Here is a 20,026-nt window from a genome sequence, read left to right as displayed (position 1 = left end):
TAATTTTTAATAAATAATTATTAACTATAAAATGATTTTATAAAGAAACTATATACAACATAATGCAACATTAAAGACATTATAATTAAGGAAATGTTAACAAATTTTACTGCAAAAAATATCAATCCTATACCAGCATATGATACAACAAGATATAGTGGAGCAATTAATCTTCAAAAAAATGATAATAAATATTTTCTTGATTCACCACGTAATACAAATCTTGGATTTCCTTTACCATGTACGAAGATAGATAAATGGTCAAAGAAAGAATCGGTAAATATATAATCGATTATTTAAAATACTTTTAAAAATATATACTTTTTAAAATACAAATTATTATTGCATAATATATCGATTAAGATTATTACTCTTAAATATTATTTATAATTTTAATTGCATCAAACGAAAGAAACGATTTTAATGTAAAATAATATGTTAACAAAAATTATTGAATATATATATATTCACAAATTTCTGATTTATGTATAAATTATATCAATATATTTTATTGATATTAATAAAATGAAATGAAAAATGGTACATAAGTATAATCACATAAATTCTTTATAAAAAGTTATACAAAAAATGATGCATAGAAAATAGACTTAACTAAAATAAATAATGTTTATTATTAAAAAATAAAATAATCAATATTTGAGTATTTATCAAGATATTTCACATTTAATATTTCTTTTCTAAATAGTTTTTTAAAGTACTTTCAAAACTATAAATATATATAAATTTGATTATATTTTCATATTTTTGGAATTAACATGTATATTTCTAAGTTTATTTATATTAAAATATATTAATTAATTTTTAATACAAAAAATACATTTTATATATTAATATTAAAGAATAAAATATAATAGTATGAATTAAAATATTAATTTAATAATATAGTTAATATTATCAATACATAACGCAAGGAAAATTTAGTTAATTTTTGAATGATTTTTTAATATATTGTTGGTAATCATATGTATATTAGATAAGTTAAAAATTTATTTTTTTATAGACACGAACGAAATTTTTCTTAAGATTTCTTTTGTACATACTCAATACTCATATTGGTACTCAATGTACATACTTATTTAAAATTTTACTAAAAGTATTAATTCAATATAAAAATATTTACTACTAGTTATATTTCTAATAAATATAAATACTTACTAAACAATGCATACATTTGCTTTAATACATTAATAAAAATATGAATTAAATTTAAAATAAATCCATAAAATAATATCTTTAAAATTATTGATTAGATTAGATTTTTCTTTCAATCGCAATAGACAACTAGGAATGTGAATAATGATTATTTTAAAAGATATTGTTTCAATATTGAATCAATTCATATCGAATTAAAATATGAAACAATATTAACATATTAAAATAAATTATAAATCATTGAAATCATTGAATTTATATTATTAATAATTATCAATATATATTATTGAATATTAAAAATTATTGAAATCATTTAATGTTGATAAATCAAATAAGCTCCTAACATAAAAATATTTACTTTAATTTTCTTATAAATAATTTTTACTCTTTTTTTATTTAAAAATTTCTGATTTTTAATATATCATAAAGAAATTCAAGGAGTTAAGAATTAGTATTTATATCTATATTTTTTTTTATTTTAAAAAAATTTCTTTATATATTTTAAAAAATTAATTTTAATTAAATTTATGTTTATTTATATTAAAAATAAAGTAATATTTTAAAAAATTATACTGTGAAAGTAAATAATATAAATTTATGTTATTATTTATATTAATATTAAATATAAAAGAATATCAAACAAATATATATAATAAATATTAAATTAATTTATATTTAGAGAATTAAAAAAATAATAGAAATAATAGAAAAAGAAGACATCATATGCAATAATTCTACAAAATCCAGTATTCTGTCAATTTGTAGAAATATCAGTAAAGAAAGCAGTCATTGTACATGTAAAGATGAAATATGTACGTGCTTAGTAAAAAAGAAAACATTAAGCAAAGTTTCTTCGATTTGTTATCCGCATTGGACAGAAATTTATAACTTAACAGATACTTCTGACACGAAATTAGTAGAATCATTTGAAAAATTATGTGATTATGTAGAAAATAGCGAAAATACAAATATTTATTTCGATTTATTGGATCCTTATCCTCGAGAAGAACAACAAATAAAAGGCAAAAATCCGCCATCTGGATATAATGTGACCTTAATTCTTCCACAATGTCTTTGCTGCAAAAGTAAGAATTTTAAAAATTTCATTTTATTTTGTTAATTATCATTTTGATCGCATACAATTTTCTTAATTTATATTTATAATAATTTTTTTTAATAATTTCATAATTTTTTGAAATGAATATATAATATAACGAGTGAATTTGTCGATGTATAACTCTCTCGTGGATTTTAATGACAATTTTTTAAGGATATTCAATCAATATAATTCAACTAAAATGAAAAGAAATTTTTAGGAAATGAAATAGAGAGGATGAAGATTGAATATTTTAGTTTGTGAAATATTAATAAAAATTTTCTGTATTGAATTCTATCTATAAAAATATTACTAATGAAAATTAATCATTATATTATTATCATTATAGTATTTATCATTATCAAGTAATCGATAGCATTTCATTTGTTCTCAAGAAATTAAATATATTTATTCGTACTAAATGCTAAATACAATGATTTGTACAAAAAAAAAAAACTAATTTCCAGATGACAAAAATATTTGATATATAAATGAGTATTTTGAGTATTCAAATAAAAATATATATATTCAATATATTATATATATAATTTCTATGTATGTAATGTTTCAAGATCATAGAATATTGAAAGTATTTATTAATATTTCAGAAACTAATAAATATTTACAGCTAAAATTTTAAATCTAAAATCCATCTTCTCTGCTTTATTTTTCCTCTAAATTTTGTATTGATAATTAAAATTTTTTTAAATTAATATGTATTATATGTATTTATAACAAATTTAAATATTTTACGAATTTTCAATACATGTGAAATGGTTTTAATTTTCAATAGTTATTTGCAAAAATGATTATTTATTATATAAAAAGACATTTATTATATAAAATTTTGTTTATATATGCATTCCTGATAGTATTGGTTAATCAGCTTTTATATATTATATAAGATAATGATTCGTTAAATTTTATTAAATATTACTATTTTTTACGCTACGAAAAATATATAATATGAAAAATAGAATATCTTTTATGTTCTTTCATATATTAAATTTTACAAATTTCAAATTAAAATATTTCCTATTTAAAATTAATGATTTTTGGACAAATAGATATATTTTTTATAAAAAATGTCAATTTATCAATTGATGCTATAAAAAAATATATTATTTTATTTTAAAAAAATTTAATTTTATCAAAAACGAAATTTCCAATTTTTATTATTCTATTATTTTTGATATTTATTTTATTTTAAGATTTTATCTTTTGAATTTCACTTGTAGCATGAATTAACTCATACTAATATAGTATAATTATCTAAAATCTTTATATATTACTATTTAATTATAGTATTCTTTATTTTTTTCAAAAGTTTAATAAAATTTTTGTAATATTAAAATTTTAATAGAAAATTTATTTATCAGATCAATTTAAAAAATATATAAAAAATGTATTTGAAATAAAAATGATTTATTCTCAAGAATTTTTTAAATTTAAATTTTTACATTAATAAATTTATTTAAAAATTTCAAAATGAAATGATTTTAAAAAAAAATGCTATGTATGTTATAAATATTACATATGATTTTAAATAAGTTATTTCATGAACATTATATTTTTTTTATATTTCTTATATTTCTTATATTTCTTCTCATTGTATGTACAAATATAAATAAATATTAACAAATATTACTAAATATTAATAAATTATACTTTTTCTTAACATTTTATACTCTTAACTACTATTTCTTAACATTTTAAATATATTATTTTTTTATTAACAGATTTTAAAGATAATGACAAAATTGAATGTCAAAAAAAAAATAAAGAAAACTCTGATGAAAAATTACAAAGTATAACCAATTTATTATGCATATCCAGTATTATGGATCTTTCATGGGATATAATGCAATCTGGAATAATTGAAAAAATACCTGAGAAATACACAACAAGTATTTTTGAGTAAGATAGCAAAGTATTTTGAATAAAATCATAGAATAAAACATGTGTATATAATTTTTTAATTTTATATTTCTTATGAAAAATTTATATATTTTAAATTGCAGAAATAAAGTTGAATCAAGAGATAGTGAAAGTTCCAAAATTTCAAAAGATGTAGATATAGAAAAAGTAGATACAAATTCTCATACAACATATTGTTTACATAAAAGATTCTTGGAAAAGCTAAAAAAATTTAATTTTTTAATGTAATTGATATTGATAATTTATACATAAATATAAAAAATTTGATTACAAATGTTATTGATCAATTTGCTGATTAATTCTTTCTTCATTAATTTTAATGACTTTTAAGTATAACCGACTTAATTTTAATTTTCGAATTATCTGCAAAAAATTTTAATAGTACATTTTTTTTAATAATATTATTAAAATTCCCACAATCTTGATTTCCTAAGTTTTTATTAATTTTCATTCTATTATGAAATTATTTATTTTGTAATATTTTTTCTTTTTTATAAGTATATATATAACTATTTTATTTTTATTTTTTTTATATAATTATATATTATTATACAATTTAATAACAATGAATTTTTATATTTTAATTGTTAACTTTTTTCCCTAATTTTATTCCATATATATCCATTATAATTGTATTTGTTTTATTAATTATTTTTTTCAAGCGAGTAGAAACAGCGATGAAAAATTATTAAATTAAGAGAATTATATTAAATAAAGAAAATCATAGAAATTTTAGTTCAAATATAAATTTCATTGAAAAAAAAAAAGAAGATAAAGAAATATTGAAAGCAAACAAATACAAATACAAAAATAAAAATACGTGATCAATTGAAAAATCCAATATAAATACAATGATATAGCGAATAATAATAAATGTTCAAACGATAGAATAAAATAAACAGAAATAATAATTAATTTTGATAAATGAATAGACATTGATAAAAGAAAATTTATAGAATAATTTTATTTTAGGAAATATTACAAAAAATAAACAAAATCATGATAATTATAAAATTATTTTACAACAATTTAAAACATCTGTTAAATTGCCCCTTTATTTACAAAAAAATTAGATTTAAAAATAATAATAGCATTATTTAATATTGTTTATATAAATAATGGTAATAAAAATGTGAACAAAAAAATAATGTTCATAATATATTTTCTCTTATAAATCATATTACATACTCAAGCAATATATAGAATGAAAATAAGATTTTTCATATTCCACAGAATGTTTATAAGGATTACATTCTAAATATAAATTTAAATTATTTTAAACATGTCATAAATTTTTCCAAAAAGAAATTAGAAAGAATTAAAAATTCAAAAAATCATAAAATTTAAAAAAACATAAGTATAAAAGATATGTCAGATATTATTTTATTTATCATTTATTTCATTTATAATAAGAAACAACGCAAAATATTAATATTAGCTACAAGAAGAATTAGAAAAAAAATAAAGAATTGAAAAAAAAAACAGAACAAAGGATATAAAACGAAAATAAATAAATTTGAATGCATTAATTGAATTTATAAATATAGGCTAAAAGTTTTCGTGAAATAATTGAAAACGAAATAGCAATAGTAAAATTGAAAGAATAATTAATTGGATAAAAAATAACTTTTATAATAAATAAAGATATCAGCAACGAAGATGAATTTTATTCGTTATTTTATAATAGCTGAGCAAAAATTAATGAAAATAATTAAATAGTCATTTTATATCATATTATTGTAATTTTATATCATATGAATGATATAAAAATATAATATAATAAAATTACAAAATCTATCTAACAAATGTATTCGGTTATATATTAAGTATTAAAAAGTTTATTTAATATAATCTTTTTGATAATAAAAAAAAAAGAAAATATCTTTTATATCTTTAATATATTAGAATTAAATGCATCAAAAAATTGGAAAAAGGTTTTTAACGAAATTAGGAAAAGTGATCAAATTACATTGAATTAGAAAAAATGAAAAAATATCTATTTTTATCTTATTTTTTGTGATTAATTTTTAAACAAATTTCAGATCCAAAAATTTATTACGAGATGAGAAACATTTATCCATATTTGAATAAAATGGCATTTTAATAAAATAGGATTTATTTTTAAGATTCTTTTAATGATAAAATTAAAAACTTATAATTTTTTTTTATTAAAATTAATTTCATTGGCAAAATGATTATAACTTTCTGCTAATTGCAGAGTAATAAGTTAAACTAATTGGAGAACTTTTATCTAAAGTTAAGTTTTATCTAAATTATCCAAAGTTTGTATAGAATATTCTTTATTTAAGATTTTTTTAAAGATTTAATAAAAATCTAATGTAACATTTTAATATCATATGGTGAATATTATAAAAAATACAAAAATTTTTTTCTTTCACAGAAACTATTACAATGTGGAGATTTAGAAAAAGTTATACTATAATTACAATATTTATTACTGTTTGATTCACTATAAATATTGAAACAAATTATAAATTTTAAAGATTCATTTTAGTGAAAAATAAAATATACAGAAGATAATAAATAAAGAAAATAATAAAAGAAAAAAGGAAAATGCCATAAATAATGAAAGAACAAATCGATAATAAAATTATATTAGTCGATATGTAGTCGATATAAGTAAATTAAGTAATATAATTTTGTCATTTTTAATTGATATAGAAAATTCTGCATTAAATTTTAAAATAAAATAAAAATAAAAATGCATCTAAATTTGCTTTTAATTGAAAATAGCACTCAATATTCAACTTCTAATAATATTTATTTAGAAATGAATGACTGAATAAATTGTAAACAAAATATTGTTAAATATTTGACTATAATAAAAACTATTATAATATTATGTTAAGAAAACAATTAAATAAAAAAATAAATAATCTGTTATTATTATTTGACTATTAAATTATAACTATAAATTATTTTCCATGTGAAAACAATATATAGAATCAAAAAAAAGAGAGAGAGAGCTAATACTAATAATAAAAGAGAAAATCGGTTTTTTCATTATCTTCATAATTTGAAAGTATTGTTTATATTATTCAATTTCTAATATTTAACAACAAAGTAATGTATATTATATTATATTATATATTAAATCATAATAATAAGTAAAATAATAATAATCTGTATTAATATATATATATTTTTATATTAAATATATAAACAAAAAATATAAAATTATAATTAATATAAAAATAAATATAAAAATTTATAAACAAATATTATTTTTAACATAATAATATTTTAAAAAATGCTATATGAAACATGAAAGAATGCTAGAGAAATTAGAATTATTTGATTTCTCATTTTAAATAAAATAAATTAGAGATTATTAATCATATCAATTTTTCGGATAAAATATATTTTAATAATTTATATTTTATTTTATATTTATATTATGTTAATAATGAAGTAAACAATAAATATGTTATTTTTATATAAATGTCAATATTTTTTTTTAGTTTTATGTAAACGTGGAATTATTCTAAATATATACATATATATATATTATACATAATTTAAATTTATTAAAATGATGAAATTTAATTTATCATTTAATATGGTGATTGATTTTAAATTTTATGATCATACGAATAAAAGGTATATTTATTATCAATTTTTTTATTTTATATAATATATATCATTGAAATGACATTCTTAAATTTTTATATGATGTAATTTGCGATTTAATTCCTCAAATTTGAGAATTTTCCGGATAAAAAAATCTCCATAACGATGTGCCACTTTTGTATCCGCAATGTGAATCATGTCATGATCAATATAAAAATCCAGCTATAATAAATATGAATATAATGAATTAATCTCTTGGTTTTAAAAAATATATAAAATAATAAATATTAAAGTATAAAACTAAATCAATAATATAATATATATATATATAATAATATATAAAATAATATGTATAATAATAATAATTATAATTTGTAAATATATAATTCATTTATAAAATACCTCTGAGCCAGATTGAAATTTTCCATCTAATCCTGATGCTCCTTTTGTCCAAACAATATTTTTCATTTTATGTTTAAAACATAATAGATGAATAGTTAATGCACTAACTTCTTTATCTAAATCCCAATTTTCATCAGGTCTAGTATTACTACACATAAATGTAGCTAGTTTACTTAATGGTAAAGTGGTATATAATTTTAAATATGAACGAATTGTTGGTAACATTTTCTGTTGAACAACTTCATCCATAAAGACTTGAGTTTGATGTTTAATTGCTTCTCGAACATAATCTTCATTTGGATTATCAGGATTTGGTGGTGTAAGAGACAAAAATTTTGGACATGCAAATAGAAAGCATGATTCAAATTCAACTAAATCTCCATATTGCATTTTATACATTTTTTCATGATAATTCTTATCACGTAATGCTTGTTGTAATCCTTCATCTATACATTGTGGATGAAGAACAAGACAAATTGCTAATAAATGATACATTTGTTCTGTTTGTTTATTAATTTGATCATTTTGATAACTTCGTGTTGCAAACAATTGTTTTGTTCTTTGAATATATAATAATATACCAGAGAAAGTTCTAATTGCATCTGCATATCTACGCATCATCATATAAGCAAAACCAACGTAATATGCTGTTGATATTTGACAACCAGGAACATGTGAATATGCACTTTTTTTATAAAGTTCAACATTTTCTAATACTTTAATTGCTTGATAATAATCTCCTAAAAGAGAATGTAAACGTAACAATCCTACAAGAGAAAAATATCCAAGCATTTTGTATAAAGAATGTCTTCCAAATACACCAGCAACAGAATCTGGATCTCCACCACTTGCATATACTTCTAATTGACTTTTGATTTTTGATTTATCTACTAAATAATGTAAGACATTTAAAACACATAATACATCCCATGTCTTACTATGTGCATTTAAATTTTCAATTTCTTCAGGTGTCTTGTTTGATAAATTAGCACGATATTGTGTAAAAGATTGAAATTGATAAACAAATTCATCAATAAGTTCCCATAACCATTGATCAGGTAATTCCAATTGGACTGGTGTCTCAGGACGTAAAATATAATTAAAAAGATCACAATAATTATAAAAAGAACCAAGACGTTGTTCTAATGTTGGTCCTTGCATACGAGCATAAATATGACGATAATAAAGTTCTTTATACAATGTAAGAAATACTGGATCATTATCAACTATATGTGCAATTGTTTGAGTATCTGGCCAAGAAGATTTATCAAATAATTGTTCTGAGATTTTTGGAAATGTTGTTTCATAAAGATTTTGAATTTCAAAAATCATTCCTTCATTTATACAATTTCGCAAAAATACTAAAAAATTTCGTACAACTTCTGGTACTTGGCGATAACCTAATCTGTCATATTGATCGCTATGAACATCTGGTGGTCCATAATCATCATAAGCATCATACTAAAAATAATTTAAATTATATTTCTATTGGTATAATAATATTATAATATAAATATTTATTTAATTAATATTTACCTCATTGTAATCGTCATACATGATTACTATTTTTACCTAATTATATGAAAAATTTTATATAACCTCTAGTTTGAAAATCTACAAATTAATCCAAAAGAAAAAAGTTCATACGCACGAATTATTCTAAATAAAATAATCATAAACTAGTATAATTTAAGATATGTTTCTTTCAAATTATATTTGAACATAAAACTCAATATTTATATATTAAACTCTCAGATGGCGTTATTGAATAGCGTTGAATTGATGGACGTTCTTCTAGTAATTTATTGTTTATGGTAAATGGTTTATATTATCACGCACACCACGCGTAACAGTGTATGTCATTTTTGTAAATGTAAATTTATTGTACATTTGTTACTTTATTAAAATGGGAATATTAGAAAAAATATCTGAAATTGAAAAAGAAATTGCTCGGACGCAAAAAAATAAAGGTTTGTTCATATTTTAAAGCTATAATGATTTTTGTAATCTTATATAAAAATACTTGTATATTCGCTTTGCATTTGTAACATATGCAAAAAATTATAAAATATTAAAAATTTATAACTTCTAATATAAAATATTTTATTTTTAATTAAAATTAAATAATTATTATAAAATATAATAATTTAAATTTAATAAATCATTTTAAAATTGATTTATAATAAATCTTTATTATCCTTTATATTATATTAGTTTATTCATTTAGAATAAATTTTATATTTTTATTAATTAATTTTTAATATTTTAATATTTTTATTATATTTTTTATTAGATTTTTCAATATATTTTAATGTAATAACAATTGAAATTAATATAATCATAATATTTGATAATAATTTAATATCTAGCATAAGTTATCATCATAATAATATTTAAGATAATAATGATTTCTATAAAGATCAAATTTATTGACAATTAATTTATTAATTAATTTAATTTAATAACAATTAATTTATTAATTAATTTTTAGCTACTGAGTATCATTTAGGTTTATTAAAAGCAAAACTTGCAAAATATAGATCACAACTTTTAGAACCACCAAAAAAATCTGAAAAAGGAGAAGGATTTGATGTATTAAAATCAGGAGATGCAAGAGTAGCTTTAATAGGCTTTCCTTCTGTAGGAAAATCTACTTTATTAAGTACATTAACACATACAGAATCTGAAGCAGCATCTTATGAATTTACTACTTTAACTTGTATACCTGGTGTTATTGAATATAAAGGAGCTAATATTCAACTTCTTGATCTTCCTGGAATAATTGAAGGTGCTGCACAGGTAATTATTTATTTTATTAATTAATTTTTTAATATAGTTTATTTAATATAATTTTAATTAATAATTAAATATATATATAAATTATATATATTATATATATATAATTTTTATATCAATGAATAAAAATAATATATAAAATATATAATATATAATATATAAAATTTTTATATCTATAAATATTTTAGGGTAAAGGAAGAGGTAGACAAGTAATAGCTGTTGCACGAACAGCTGATTTAGTTCTTATGATGCTAGATGCTACTAAACAAGATGTACAAAGACAACTTTTAGAAAAAGAATTAGAATCAGTTGGTATACGACTTAATAAAAAAAAGCCAAACATATATTTTAAGATAAAGAAAGGAGGTGGATTAGCATTTAACTCAACATGTCCATTAACAAAAGTAGATGAAAAATTAGTTCAAATGATTTTACATGAATATAAAATTTTCAATGCAGAAGTTTTATTTCGCGAAGATTGTAGTGCAGATGAATTAATTGATGTAATTAATGCTAACAGAGTATATTTACCATGTCTTTATGTACATAACAAAATAGATCAGATATCAATAGAAGAAGTGGATAGAATTGCCAGGCAGCCTAATAGCGTAGTAGTTAGGTAAAATTTTTTCATGTATTTTTAAATATTTTTATTTATTAAAATGATTCATTTTTTTTAAATTTCTGTATTGTTTAACTAATTATAAAAAAATTATAAAATAATTTAATATTTTTCTTATAGTTGCAATATGAAATTAAATTTGGACTTCCTTCTTGAAACATTATGGGAATATTTATCTTTAATAAGAGTTTATACAAAAAAACCTGGTCAACCACCTGATTTTGAAGATGGTTTAATATTAAGAAAAGGAGTTACAGTAGAACATGTATGTCATGCAATTCATCGTACACTTGCTCAACAATTTAAATATGCTCTTGTTTGGGTAAGAATTATTTAATATAATATATATTTAATTTTTATATTTTTATATTTATAATCTATATTTCTTATAATTATTGGTTAATATTTTTTAATAAAATGAAAAAATTTTAATTTTATTAATTATTAAATGTTTACTATTAGAATAAATAAAAAGAAATAATATAATACCAAAAAAAAAAAATATATTTTTCTAGATCAGTGCTGTCCAAACTTAGTTGTTAATAAAATGGGCTCCATCTACATCCTGTGTTATTTTGCGCAAGATTTTTATCTCTAATATATAGAATTCAAACTTTAATCGATTATTTTCAGAACAGTCAAATAAAAGGATTGATTATATTTGGTCTTAGCTGAAGAAAATATATTAATAACCGAACATAACATATGCTATCATTGAATATAAAATGAGGAAATGTGACTGAAGAATTCATAGAAGATGGAAATGCATGAATTACTCCATTACTTTTGAATACTAGCATAAAAGGGGATAAAACCGCGTAAAGGGCCCCATCAGTGGACAGCACTGTTTTAGAACAAAAAAAAAATTGGTAAAATATCCTCCTAATAATCAGAGATTTTAATTTAATAACTTTTTAATAAATTATTTTTATTATTTATAATACAATATTTATTTTTATGAAATAATTATAAAAAAATAAAAGAAAAAATAAAAGAAAAAAAATTATTTAACAATAATTACAAATAACTATAAATATATAATAAATATATATTCTAATTATAAAATATATAAACTGTATGTTCTATGCATTTTTTTTTTGCTAATTTCCAAAATATATGTAAATATAATAAAAATAATAAATTATAAAAAATAATACATGCAATTTTTCCAAATTAAAAAATTTAAAAATTATCTTAAAAAAGAAAAAAATTTTTTTAAATATATATTATCTTTATAAATATATTATTTTTCAGGGTACAAGTACCAAGTATTCACCTCAACGAGTTGGATTACAACATATTATGCATGATGAAGATGTTATTCAAATAGTTAAAAAATAAAATTTATATAATTATAAATTATTTGTGAAAATAACAAAAGTAGAATATTATATAGTTTTGTTTATACGTTTTATACATGTTTGCTGGAAAAAAAGAGAGAGAAAAAGAATTGTCATTTAAAACTTAAATGCTAGATCTATTCTATTTAGTATAAGAAAGAAATATTTATACTAAATCTTTTTTAATACTTTAAAAATTGAAATTATTTAATAAATTTAATAAATATCAATCATGTATAAAAATAATTCTAAAAGTTATTCTTTTTATTTAGTTATATGATAATCATATACTATGTTTGTTAAAAAATATATTTCAAAAATAAAAAACAGTTTGTTTTATATATTTATTATAACTTATGTATAAATATATTATAATGCATATTTGCATAAAAAAGAATAAATACATAAGTTAGCATTTAACTCAATACATAAGTTAAATCAATCAATGAAATTTATTATATATTAATATTTTAAAAAAATATTGTATATAAGTTATAATATTTAATATTTATTAAATTATATATTATAATTTGATTTAAAAATATATAAAATTATATTCGAAATTTTAATATTTTAAATCTTTTTTATTATTAAAAATTTATTGCATTTTTCAAACATTAAATATGATTATTATAAAAATACTCAAATTTAAATAAACTATCATTTTTAATTATCATTTTATATAAAAATCTATTTTATATAAAATGATATAATTATAATATAATTAATAATTTTATTTCAATATTTATTATTCAATTTTAAAATTATTAATATATGTATATATATATTTATTAATAATTAAAATTATTATTTTTCTAAAATTGACTGATTATAACTGATAACATAATTGTCTTAAAATAAATTAAATATAACATTAAATTATTAAAAAAATTGAATATAATACTTATTTTCTTCGGATTGAATTCCAAAATTAATTAAATTAAATTATCTATTTATCTATTTTCTTAGTAAAAGAATGACATTTCTTATCAACAAATGATAAAATATTTTTAATAAATAACTAGAATAACTAGATAAAAAAAAATAACTAGTACTAAAATTAGAAAAGATACTAGGTAATGGTTTCTTATATAGTTGTCTTAAAAGTTAGTTACTTAACGAACATACTTAACCTTCGATAATTTTAAGAATAGATACCTCAACTAAACAATTAAACATAAAATAGATAATATAGTGGAAAATAATGGAAATTCATTCTTGTTTTGTTATGATTTTATTTAAAAGAGTAATGGTCATTGATGAAAGAATATTATAAAGAACTATTGTTGATATGCAAAAAGAATTTTGAATTGAAGAGTGAAACATGATCTGATTTGCAATATATTAAAAAAGTTTATCCGTCCACGGATCCTTAAATACAAAAAACGTTAAAAGAGCGATCAGTGTATAGAGGTTTGCCTGCAGTATGCTCAGGGTTTCCAATACAGGATTATTATGGCTGCAGGTGAGGCCAGCACAACGAAGTCTCGTCAAGAAAAACAATACGATTATCTCCTCAAATTTTTGCTGGTGGGTGACAGTGACGTTGGAAAACAAGAAATCTTGAGTGGACTTGAAGACGGTGCTGCCGAATCTCCGTTTTGCAGCGGCAGTGGTATTTAGAATTTTTCTTTCTATTATTTATTCTAAATTACTTTTTCTATTTCAACCTAATTTTGCATAGAAATAATGTATTTATATTGAATTCATTATAATAAAGTGATATTTATTTTTAATTGTATCATATTTGGAATTAAGTAGAATAATTATCAATATAAAAAGAAATTCCAAAATTTATTTTGGAATTATTTATTATTGTTATTGAAAATTATTTATTAACGTTTATAATAAAATTTTTTATATAATATTTATTTTATATTATTTTATATTTATTTTTATATTTTATATCATTTTTTTATATAAATAATTTTAAATTTATTTTATTTATGTTAAAACATTATAAATTATGTTTGTATATTTATGGTATATTTATACTTTATGGATAATAATTTATCATTATTTATTTTTTAGCATATAAAACTACTACTATTTTACTGGATGGAAAAAGAGTAAAATTACAATTATGGGATACATCAGGTCAGGGTAGATTTTGTACAATAATCAGATCTTATTCTCGTGGAGCTCAAGGTATATTCTTAGTCTATGATATTACCAATAAATGGTCTTTTGATGGTATCGACAGATGGCTAAAAGAAGTTGAAGAAGTATGTAATAATTATTTTAAATATGAAATATATTAAAAATTATTTTTTTAAACTAATTTATTTGAAATATTTAAATATACTAAATATAATTACTATTAATTAAATTTAAAATTTTTTTAAAATACAAATTAACATATATCAAACATATATCAAAATTATATTTAATTTTTATTTATATTGTAGCATGCTCCTGGAGTACCAAAAGTACTTGTTGGTAATCGTCTTCATTTAGCTTTTAAAAGACAAGTAGGAGAACGTGATGCTGAAGCATATGCAGCTAAAAATCACATGGCATTTTTTGAAGTTTCACCTCTCTGTGATTTTAATATTCGTGAAAGTTTTTCTGAACTTTCTCGAATGGCTTTACATCGTAATGGTATGGAAAGATTGTGGCGCTCTAATAAAGGTAATGCATTTCAATTTTCATTATAATTTCAAAAAAATCTGACATCATCTTATATTTTAGTTCTCAGTCTTCAGGAACTTGCATGTCGTGCAATAGTTGCAAGAACAACAGTTTACGGTATTGATCAACTTCCATTGCCTAAATCTATTAAATCTCATTTAAAATCTTATGCAATGACAACTACATCACAATTACGATATAATGGAAATAGATCATTGAGCTCTAGTAAAAGTTTAGGTTCTCATCATCGAAAATTACGTTTTGTTGGTGTAGGCCATAATGGATTATCAACTCCAGGTAGTTCACCTGGTAGTATAACAGATTCTCGTACCAGTTGTGTTGGTCGTAATTCTTGCACAATATCTTGAGAATAATTTTAAGATTATAATTGTAAATATACAATATTAATTTTTCCTTCCTGTTTTGACATAAAAAAATTTTTTAAAATGTGCCATCACAAAAAATAAAAATATAAATTTTTTTTTTAATAGCATGAAATATTAGCAATAAAATAAAAAAACAAAATAATTTGCTTATAATCAAGAAACAGAAATAATGATGATACTTTTATATTTAATTTAATGATTATTTAATATTAAAATTCTTTTTGTGATATTTTTTTAAATTTCAATATAAATAGAATAACAATAAATTCAAGAAGAATTTATTTCATAATTTTTCATCATTATTTTACGATTTTATATAAATTTTATTAATAATATTTGAAATAATAGTGATGATATTTTTCACGAAAGATCTTGCAAAAAAATATATTAATAAAATATAATAAGTAATACAAATTGTATTAATATTTTATTAAGTCTTTATGTAATTTTTTTTTCTTCCCGTTAAATTTTGATGAGCAATGCTTTTTAAGTTGAATATATATTAAAACAGGAAATATTGAAGCAAAGTACAAGTTCACTAAGTCTACAAAGGTTGTGGTGTAGACTAAGATTAATGTAAGTTTAATAATTTAGAGCAGCTAATTAAATAAGAATACATGAAAATAAATCTTGAAATTATAATCATTAAAGTTTTTAAAAATTATGTTATTTTTTAAATATTCAATAATGAATAGAGAAATTTATTTTAATATGTTATTTTTGAAATTTTATTTCAATATGTATCTCAAGTAATCCAAAATTAATATTAAACAATTAATTCTTTTTCTGTTCTTTTTAAAGATTTACTTATTATGCAGAATTGAATTATATTTATCATAATAATGCAAATATTATTTTTTATTTAAATAATTTAAAATAATTGTACATTATTTTATTTGTACAGTATAAATTTATAATATGTATTGTGTAAATATAAATAGATTCAATTACTGTAATCATATTTTGATAAATTTTATTACAATAGATTACTATGATCTCTTAATATCAAAAATATAATAATAGTGTTTTAATTTATTGAGTTTTTTTATAATTTTATAATAATATATTTTTTGCTTATAATATTTATTTTAATGTTTTAATAAAAAAAATTATTATCATCATTAAATTAAACCATAGAAATCTGTTGTATAAAATTTATCAATCTGTAATAATAATCTAATGATAATTTTTTTTTAAAATTATATGATATCAAGAAAATGCATCAAATGTATTTATACTGTAAAATTCAAATTAAATTATAAATGTGTATATAAAAGCAGCTATTAATTAGTATATTATACAAGATATGATATATATATATATATAAAATATTTATAAAATAATTTTAATATTATAACAAAATATGATATTATTTAATATTTTTTAATTCATCTTTTTCTTGCTACTTTAAATCATTTTTTAAATTGTTAATCTTATATTTTAGCTAAAAAAAAATAATATAATACAAAAAAAAATATTAATTTCATTGCTGTATATACATTACTGTAAAATAATAGAATTTTTTATAAATATTAAGAAAAGAAAGGGGCCATCTGAATAATTGAAAAAATAAAAAAATTATCTTCTTATTTTCATTTTATTAAAATTTGTTTATATTTTAAATTCAATAAATAATTTTATTATAAAAAATAACAATGTAAATAATATATGCACAAAACAACTTACATGATTTGTAATCATATATTTTACATATTATTACATTTTAGTATTATGTTTTGAAAGTACATTGTAAATGCAAATAACTGATTTCTTTTAATCTATTAATGACCTCAGTGATAATAATTATTTTTAAAAATCTGTTAGTGTGGTTGTGGTTATCAAAAGATTAATAAGAATATATGATTTAATATTTAATTATATATAAATAATTATTTTAAAATTTCATCAACTATTTCAAATTAATGTAATTTTATGCAAATTTTGTCTTTAATAATAAAAATTTTTATATATAATAATTGGATTTAATTATATTAAATGCAACATCAATAGATTAAAATTAAAATCTTAAATTTTATCTATTTTATAAAATTTAAATTATAAAATATTGTTTTCATTATAAAAGGATATTCAATTTTAATTACTGTATTGTGGTTGTATAATAAAAAAAGATATCTATAAAATTGCTTTTTTAAAAATATAAATTTTGAATGTCTTAATATCAATATTGTTATTATAATTTTCATAATTATATCCATGTAATTATTTCCATGTTAAAAAATCCATTAAAATTCAGTATCTTGTAAAGTAAGATTTAAAAAATAAAATAAAATTGTTTTATTGTTATAATGCATTTAATTATTATTACACAGAGTATACTTAAAAAGTATTCAATTGTTTGATAAAAGACTAATGCAATCTAAATTTATTTCAAATTTATTTCATTTATTTCAATTTATTTCATTTATCCTTATATTTTTTAGTTCTTACTATAAACTTTACAGACAGATTTAATCAATGTTTATTTAAGTAATATATCTATATAATTCAAAACAAAATTAGAAATGACAACAATTGATAATATATCTATGATTGAAGATAGTGGTGATCTTCCTTTCAATAAAAGGAATCCCTGTATTCCTCAACAGTTATTAGAAGCAAATGAATTGTTAAAGTCAATCAATACAAGACTGGAAGATTGTGCTTTAGAATGGCAAGCAGAGATTTCTCGTAAACAGTGGAAAATTTTTAATTCTAATATCATTGGTGTAACTTTATCTGAACGATCTCTATTAGCAAGAACATATTTTACAGAGAAAAACCTTGATGAAGCTTTTCAACATTTACTTTCTTGTAATAAAATCTTTTCAGAATATTTAAAAAACTTTATTGGTAAGTTAATTTAGTAATAATATATTATTAAATTTTAAACTATTATAATAATTTATTATTAGATCTTTTACAAGATGAAGTATCTACTTCAAATATTAAAAAAACATATGATCTACAAAATGAAACCAGTAATACAAACAAAAATTGTAAAGTAGTAGATATTAATAATATAAAACAAATACAACTTCCTTCGTTAAATAATCAAAAATTAAATAGGGAAGGAAAAATTCAAGATTATATTGATAACATATTAACAGTTCAAAATTCATTTACTGATGTGATAAAAGCTAAAGTTAATTTTGATACAAAATTTTTAGGATTTGAAGCTATATTACATAAAGCTACATCTACATCAACTGATACAATTTGTCTTTGTCAATATTGTTCTAATATTATGGTAAATATGTTGTTATATCATATTATATTGCTATTATAGTAATATATTTAAACAATTAAATTATATAATTTAGCAAACTACACATGGTACAAATAGAAAATTGAGAAGTGTAACTCTTAATCAAAGAAATCGAACAGTTTCAAAAACTAAACGCTTAACTAGATCTATAAAAACATTATCCAAAAAGAAAAAAAGAGAGAAATCATCTATAATAATTGATAAAATTAGTGATCAACCACTTGAAACACACACAAGTTCTTAATTCAATTTTGTTATATTATATTTATTTCTTGTTCATTATTAAATTTTTGTTAACTTATGTGGGTATTCAGAATTTAAACTAAATAATATATACATACAAAGAAATAACTAATATAATTTAATGGAGAAGTTTCTTTATTGTATTTTACATTATTAATACATTTCATTCTAATGTTAAAATTGTTTAAAATGAATAGATTGCACTAAAGCAATCGATAGTTTTTTATTTTGGAAGAAATTTTATTAACTTTCAATTAAACTATTAGAAAATTTAAACATTGAAGTGATTTGTACCAGTTTTATATATTCCTTAATTTATTTATAATTTTATTTTTATATTGAAAATATCATATAATAGTTTTAATAGATATATTTAATAAGCAATTTACAATATAACAAGAATCTACACTTTTTTTATACTTAATTTTTTAATGATGAATTGATATTTTTTTCTTTGTTTTAATATTAAAGTAATTACAATGTACATGCATTCAAAAGAAATATTAAACTCTACTTTCTGCTAAAATATTAATTTGGAAGAAA

General features: G+C 18.6%; 4 protein-coding genes across 7 annotated transcripts; 3 read left to right on the top strand and 1 right to left on the bottom strand.

Moving 5' to 3' along the window:
• Positions 1-7,831: 7,831 nt before the first annotated feature.
• LOC552056 (eukaryotic translation initiation factor 3 subunit L) lies at positions 7,832-9,893 on the bottom strand. The gene is made up of 3 exons (XM_624435.6): positions 9,737-9,893; positions 8,201-9,661; positions 7,832-8,020 (listed from the first exon to the last, which is right to left on the bottom strand). The coding sequence occupies exons 1-3, from the start codon at positions 9,755-9,757 to the stop codon at positions 7,886-7,888; spliced, it is 1,617 nt and encodes a 538-aa protein (XP_624438.1). The 5' UTR covers positions 9,758-9,893; the 3' UTR covers positions 7,832-7,885.
• A 120-nt stretch (positions 9,894-10,013) lies between these two features.
• Positions 10,014-13,204, top strand: LOC552085 (developmentally-regulated GTP-binding protein 2). Of its 4 annotated transcripts, none has more exons than XM_624463.6 (5): positions 10,014-10,170; positions 10,692-10,999; positions 11,185-11,615; positions 11,739-11,940; positions 12,873-13,204. In XM_624463.6, exons 1-5 carry the CDS (start codon positions 10,107-10,109, stop codon positions 12,957-12,959), a joined length of 1,092 nt encoding a protein of 363 aa, XP_624466.1. In that variant the 5' UTR covers positions 10,014-10,106; the 3' UTR covers positions 12,960-13,204. The 4 variants fall into 4 exon arrangements, with proteins under 4 accessions (XP_624466.1, XP_026299542.1, XP_026299541.1 ...); XM_026443757.1 differs by lacking the exon at positions 12,873-13,204 and adding an exon at positions 12,257-12,484; XM_026443756.1 differs by lacking the exon at positions 12,873-13,204 and adding an exon at positions 12,252-12,484.
• Positions 13,205-14,094: 890 nt separating this feature from the next.
• LOC413827 (ras-related protein Rab-40C) lies at positions 14,095-16,026 on the top strand. Its single transcript, XM_397266.6, has 4 exons — positions 14,095-14,573; positions 14,990-15,183; positions 15,367-15,589; positions 15,650-16,026. Exons 1-4 carry the CDS (start codon positions 14,414-14,416, stop codon positions 15,955-15,957), a joined length of 885 nt encoding a protein of 294 aa, XP_397266.3. The 5' UTR covers positions 14,095-14,413; the 3' UTR covers positions 15,958-16,026.
• Positions 16,027-18,123: 2,097 nt separating this feature from the next.
• LOC107965271 lies at positions 18,124-19,618 on the top strand. The gene is made up of 3 exons (XM_016915284.2): positions 18,124-18,825; positions 18,888-19,222; positions 19,296-19,618. Exons 1-3 carry the CDS (start codon positions 18,498-18,500, stop codon positions 19,482-19,484), a joined length of 852 nt encoding a protein of 283 aa, XP_016770773.1. The 5' UTR covers positions 18,124-18,497; the 3' UTR covers positions 19,485-19,618.
• Positions 19,619-20,026: the final 408 nt, after the last annotated feature.

This window comes from Apis mellifera, linkage group LG11, assembly GCF_003254395.2.
Source record: "Apis mellifera strain DH4 linkage group LG11, Amel_HAv3.1, whole genome shotgun sequence".
Taxonomy (NCBI): Eukaryota; Metazoa; Arthropoda; class Insecta; order Hymenoptera; family Apidae; genus Apis; species Apis mellifera.
Note: the sequence above shows the minus strand (reverse complement) of the source record. Positions and strands in the feature narration are given on the sequence as shown.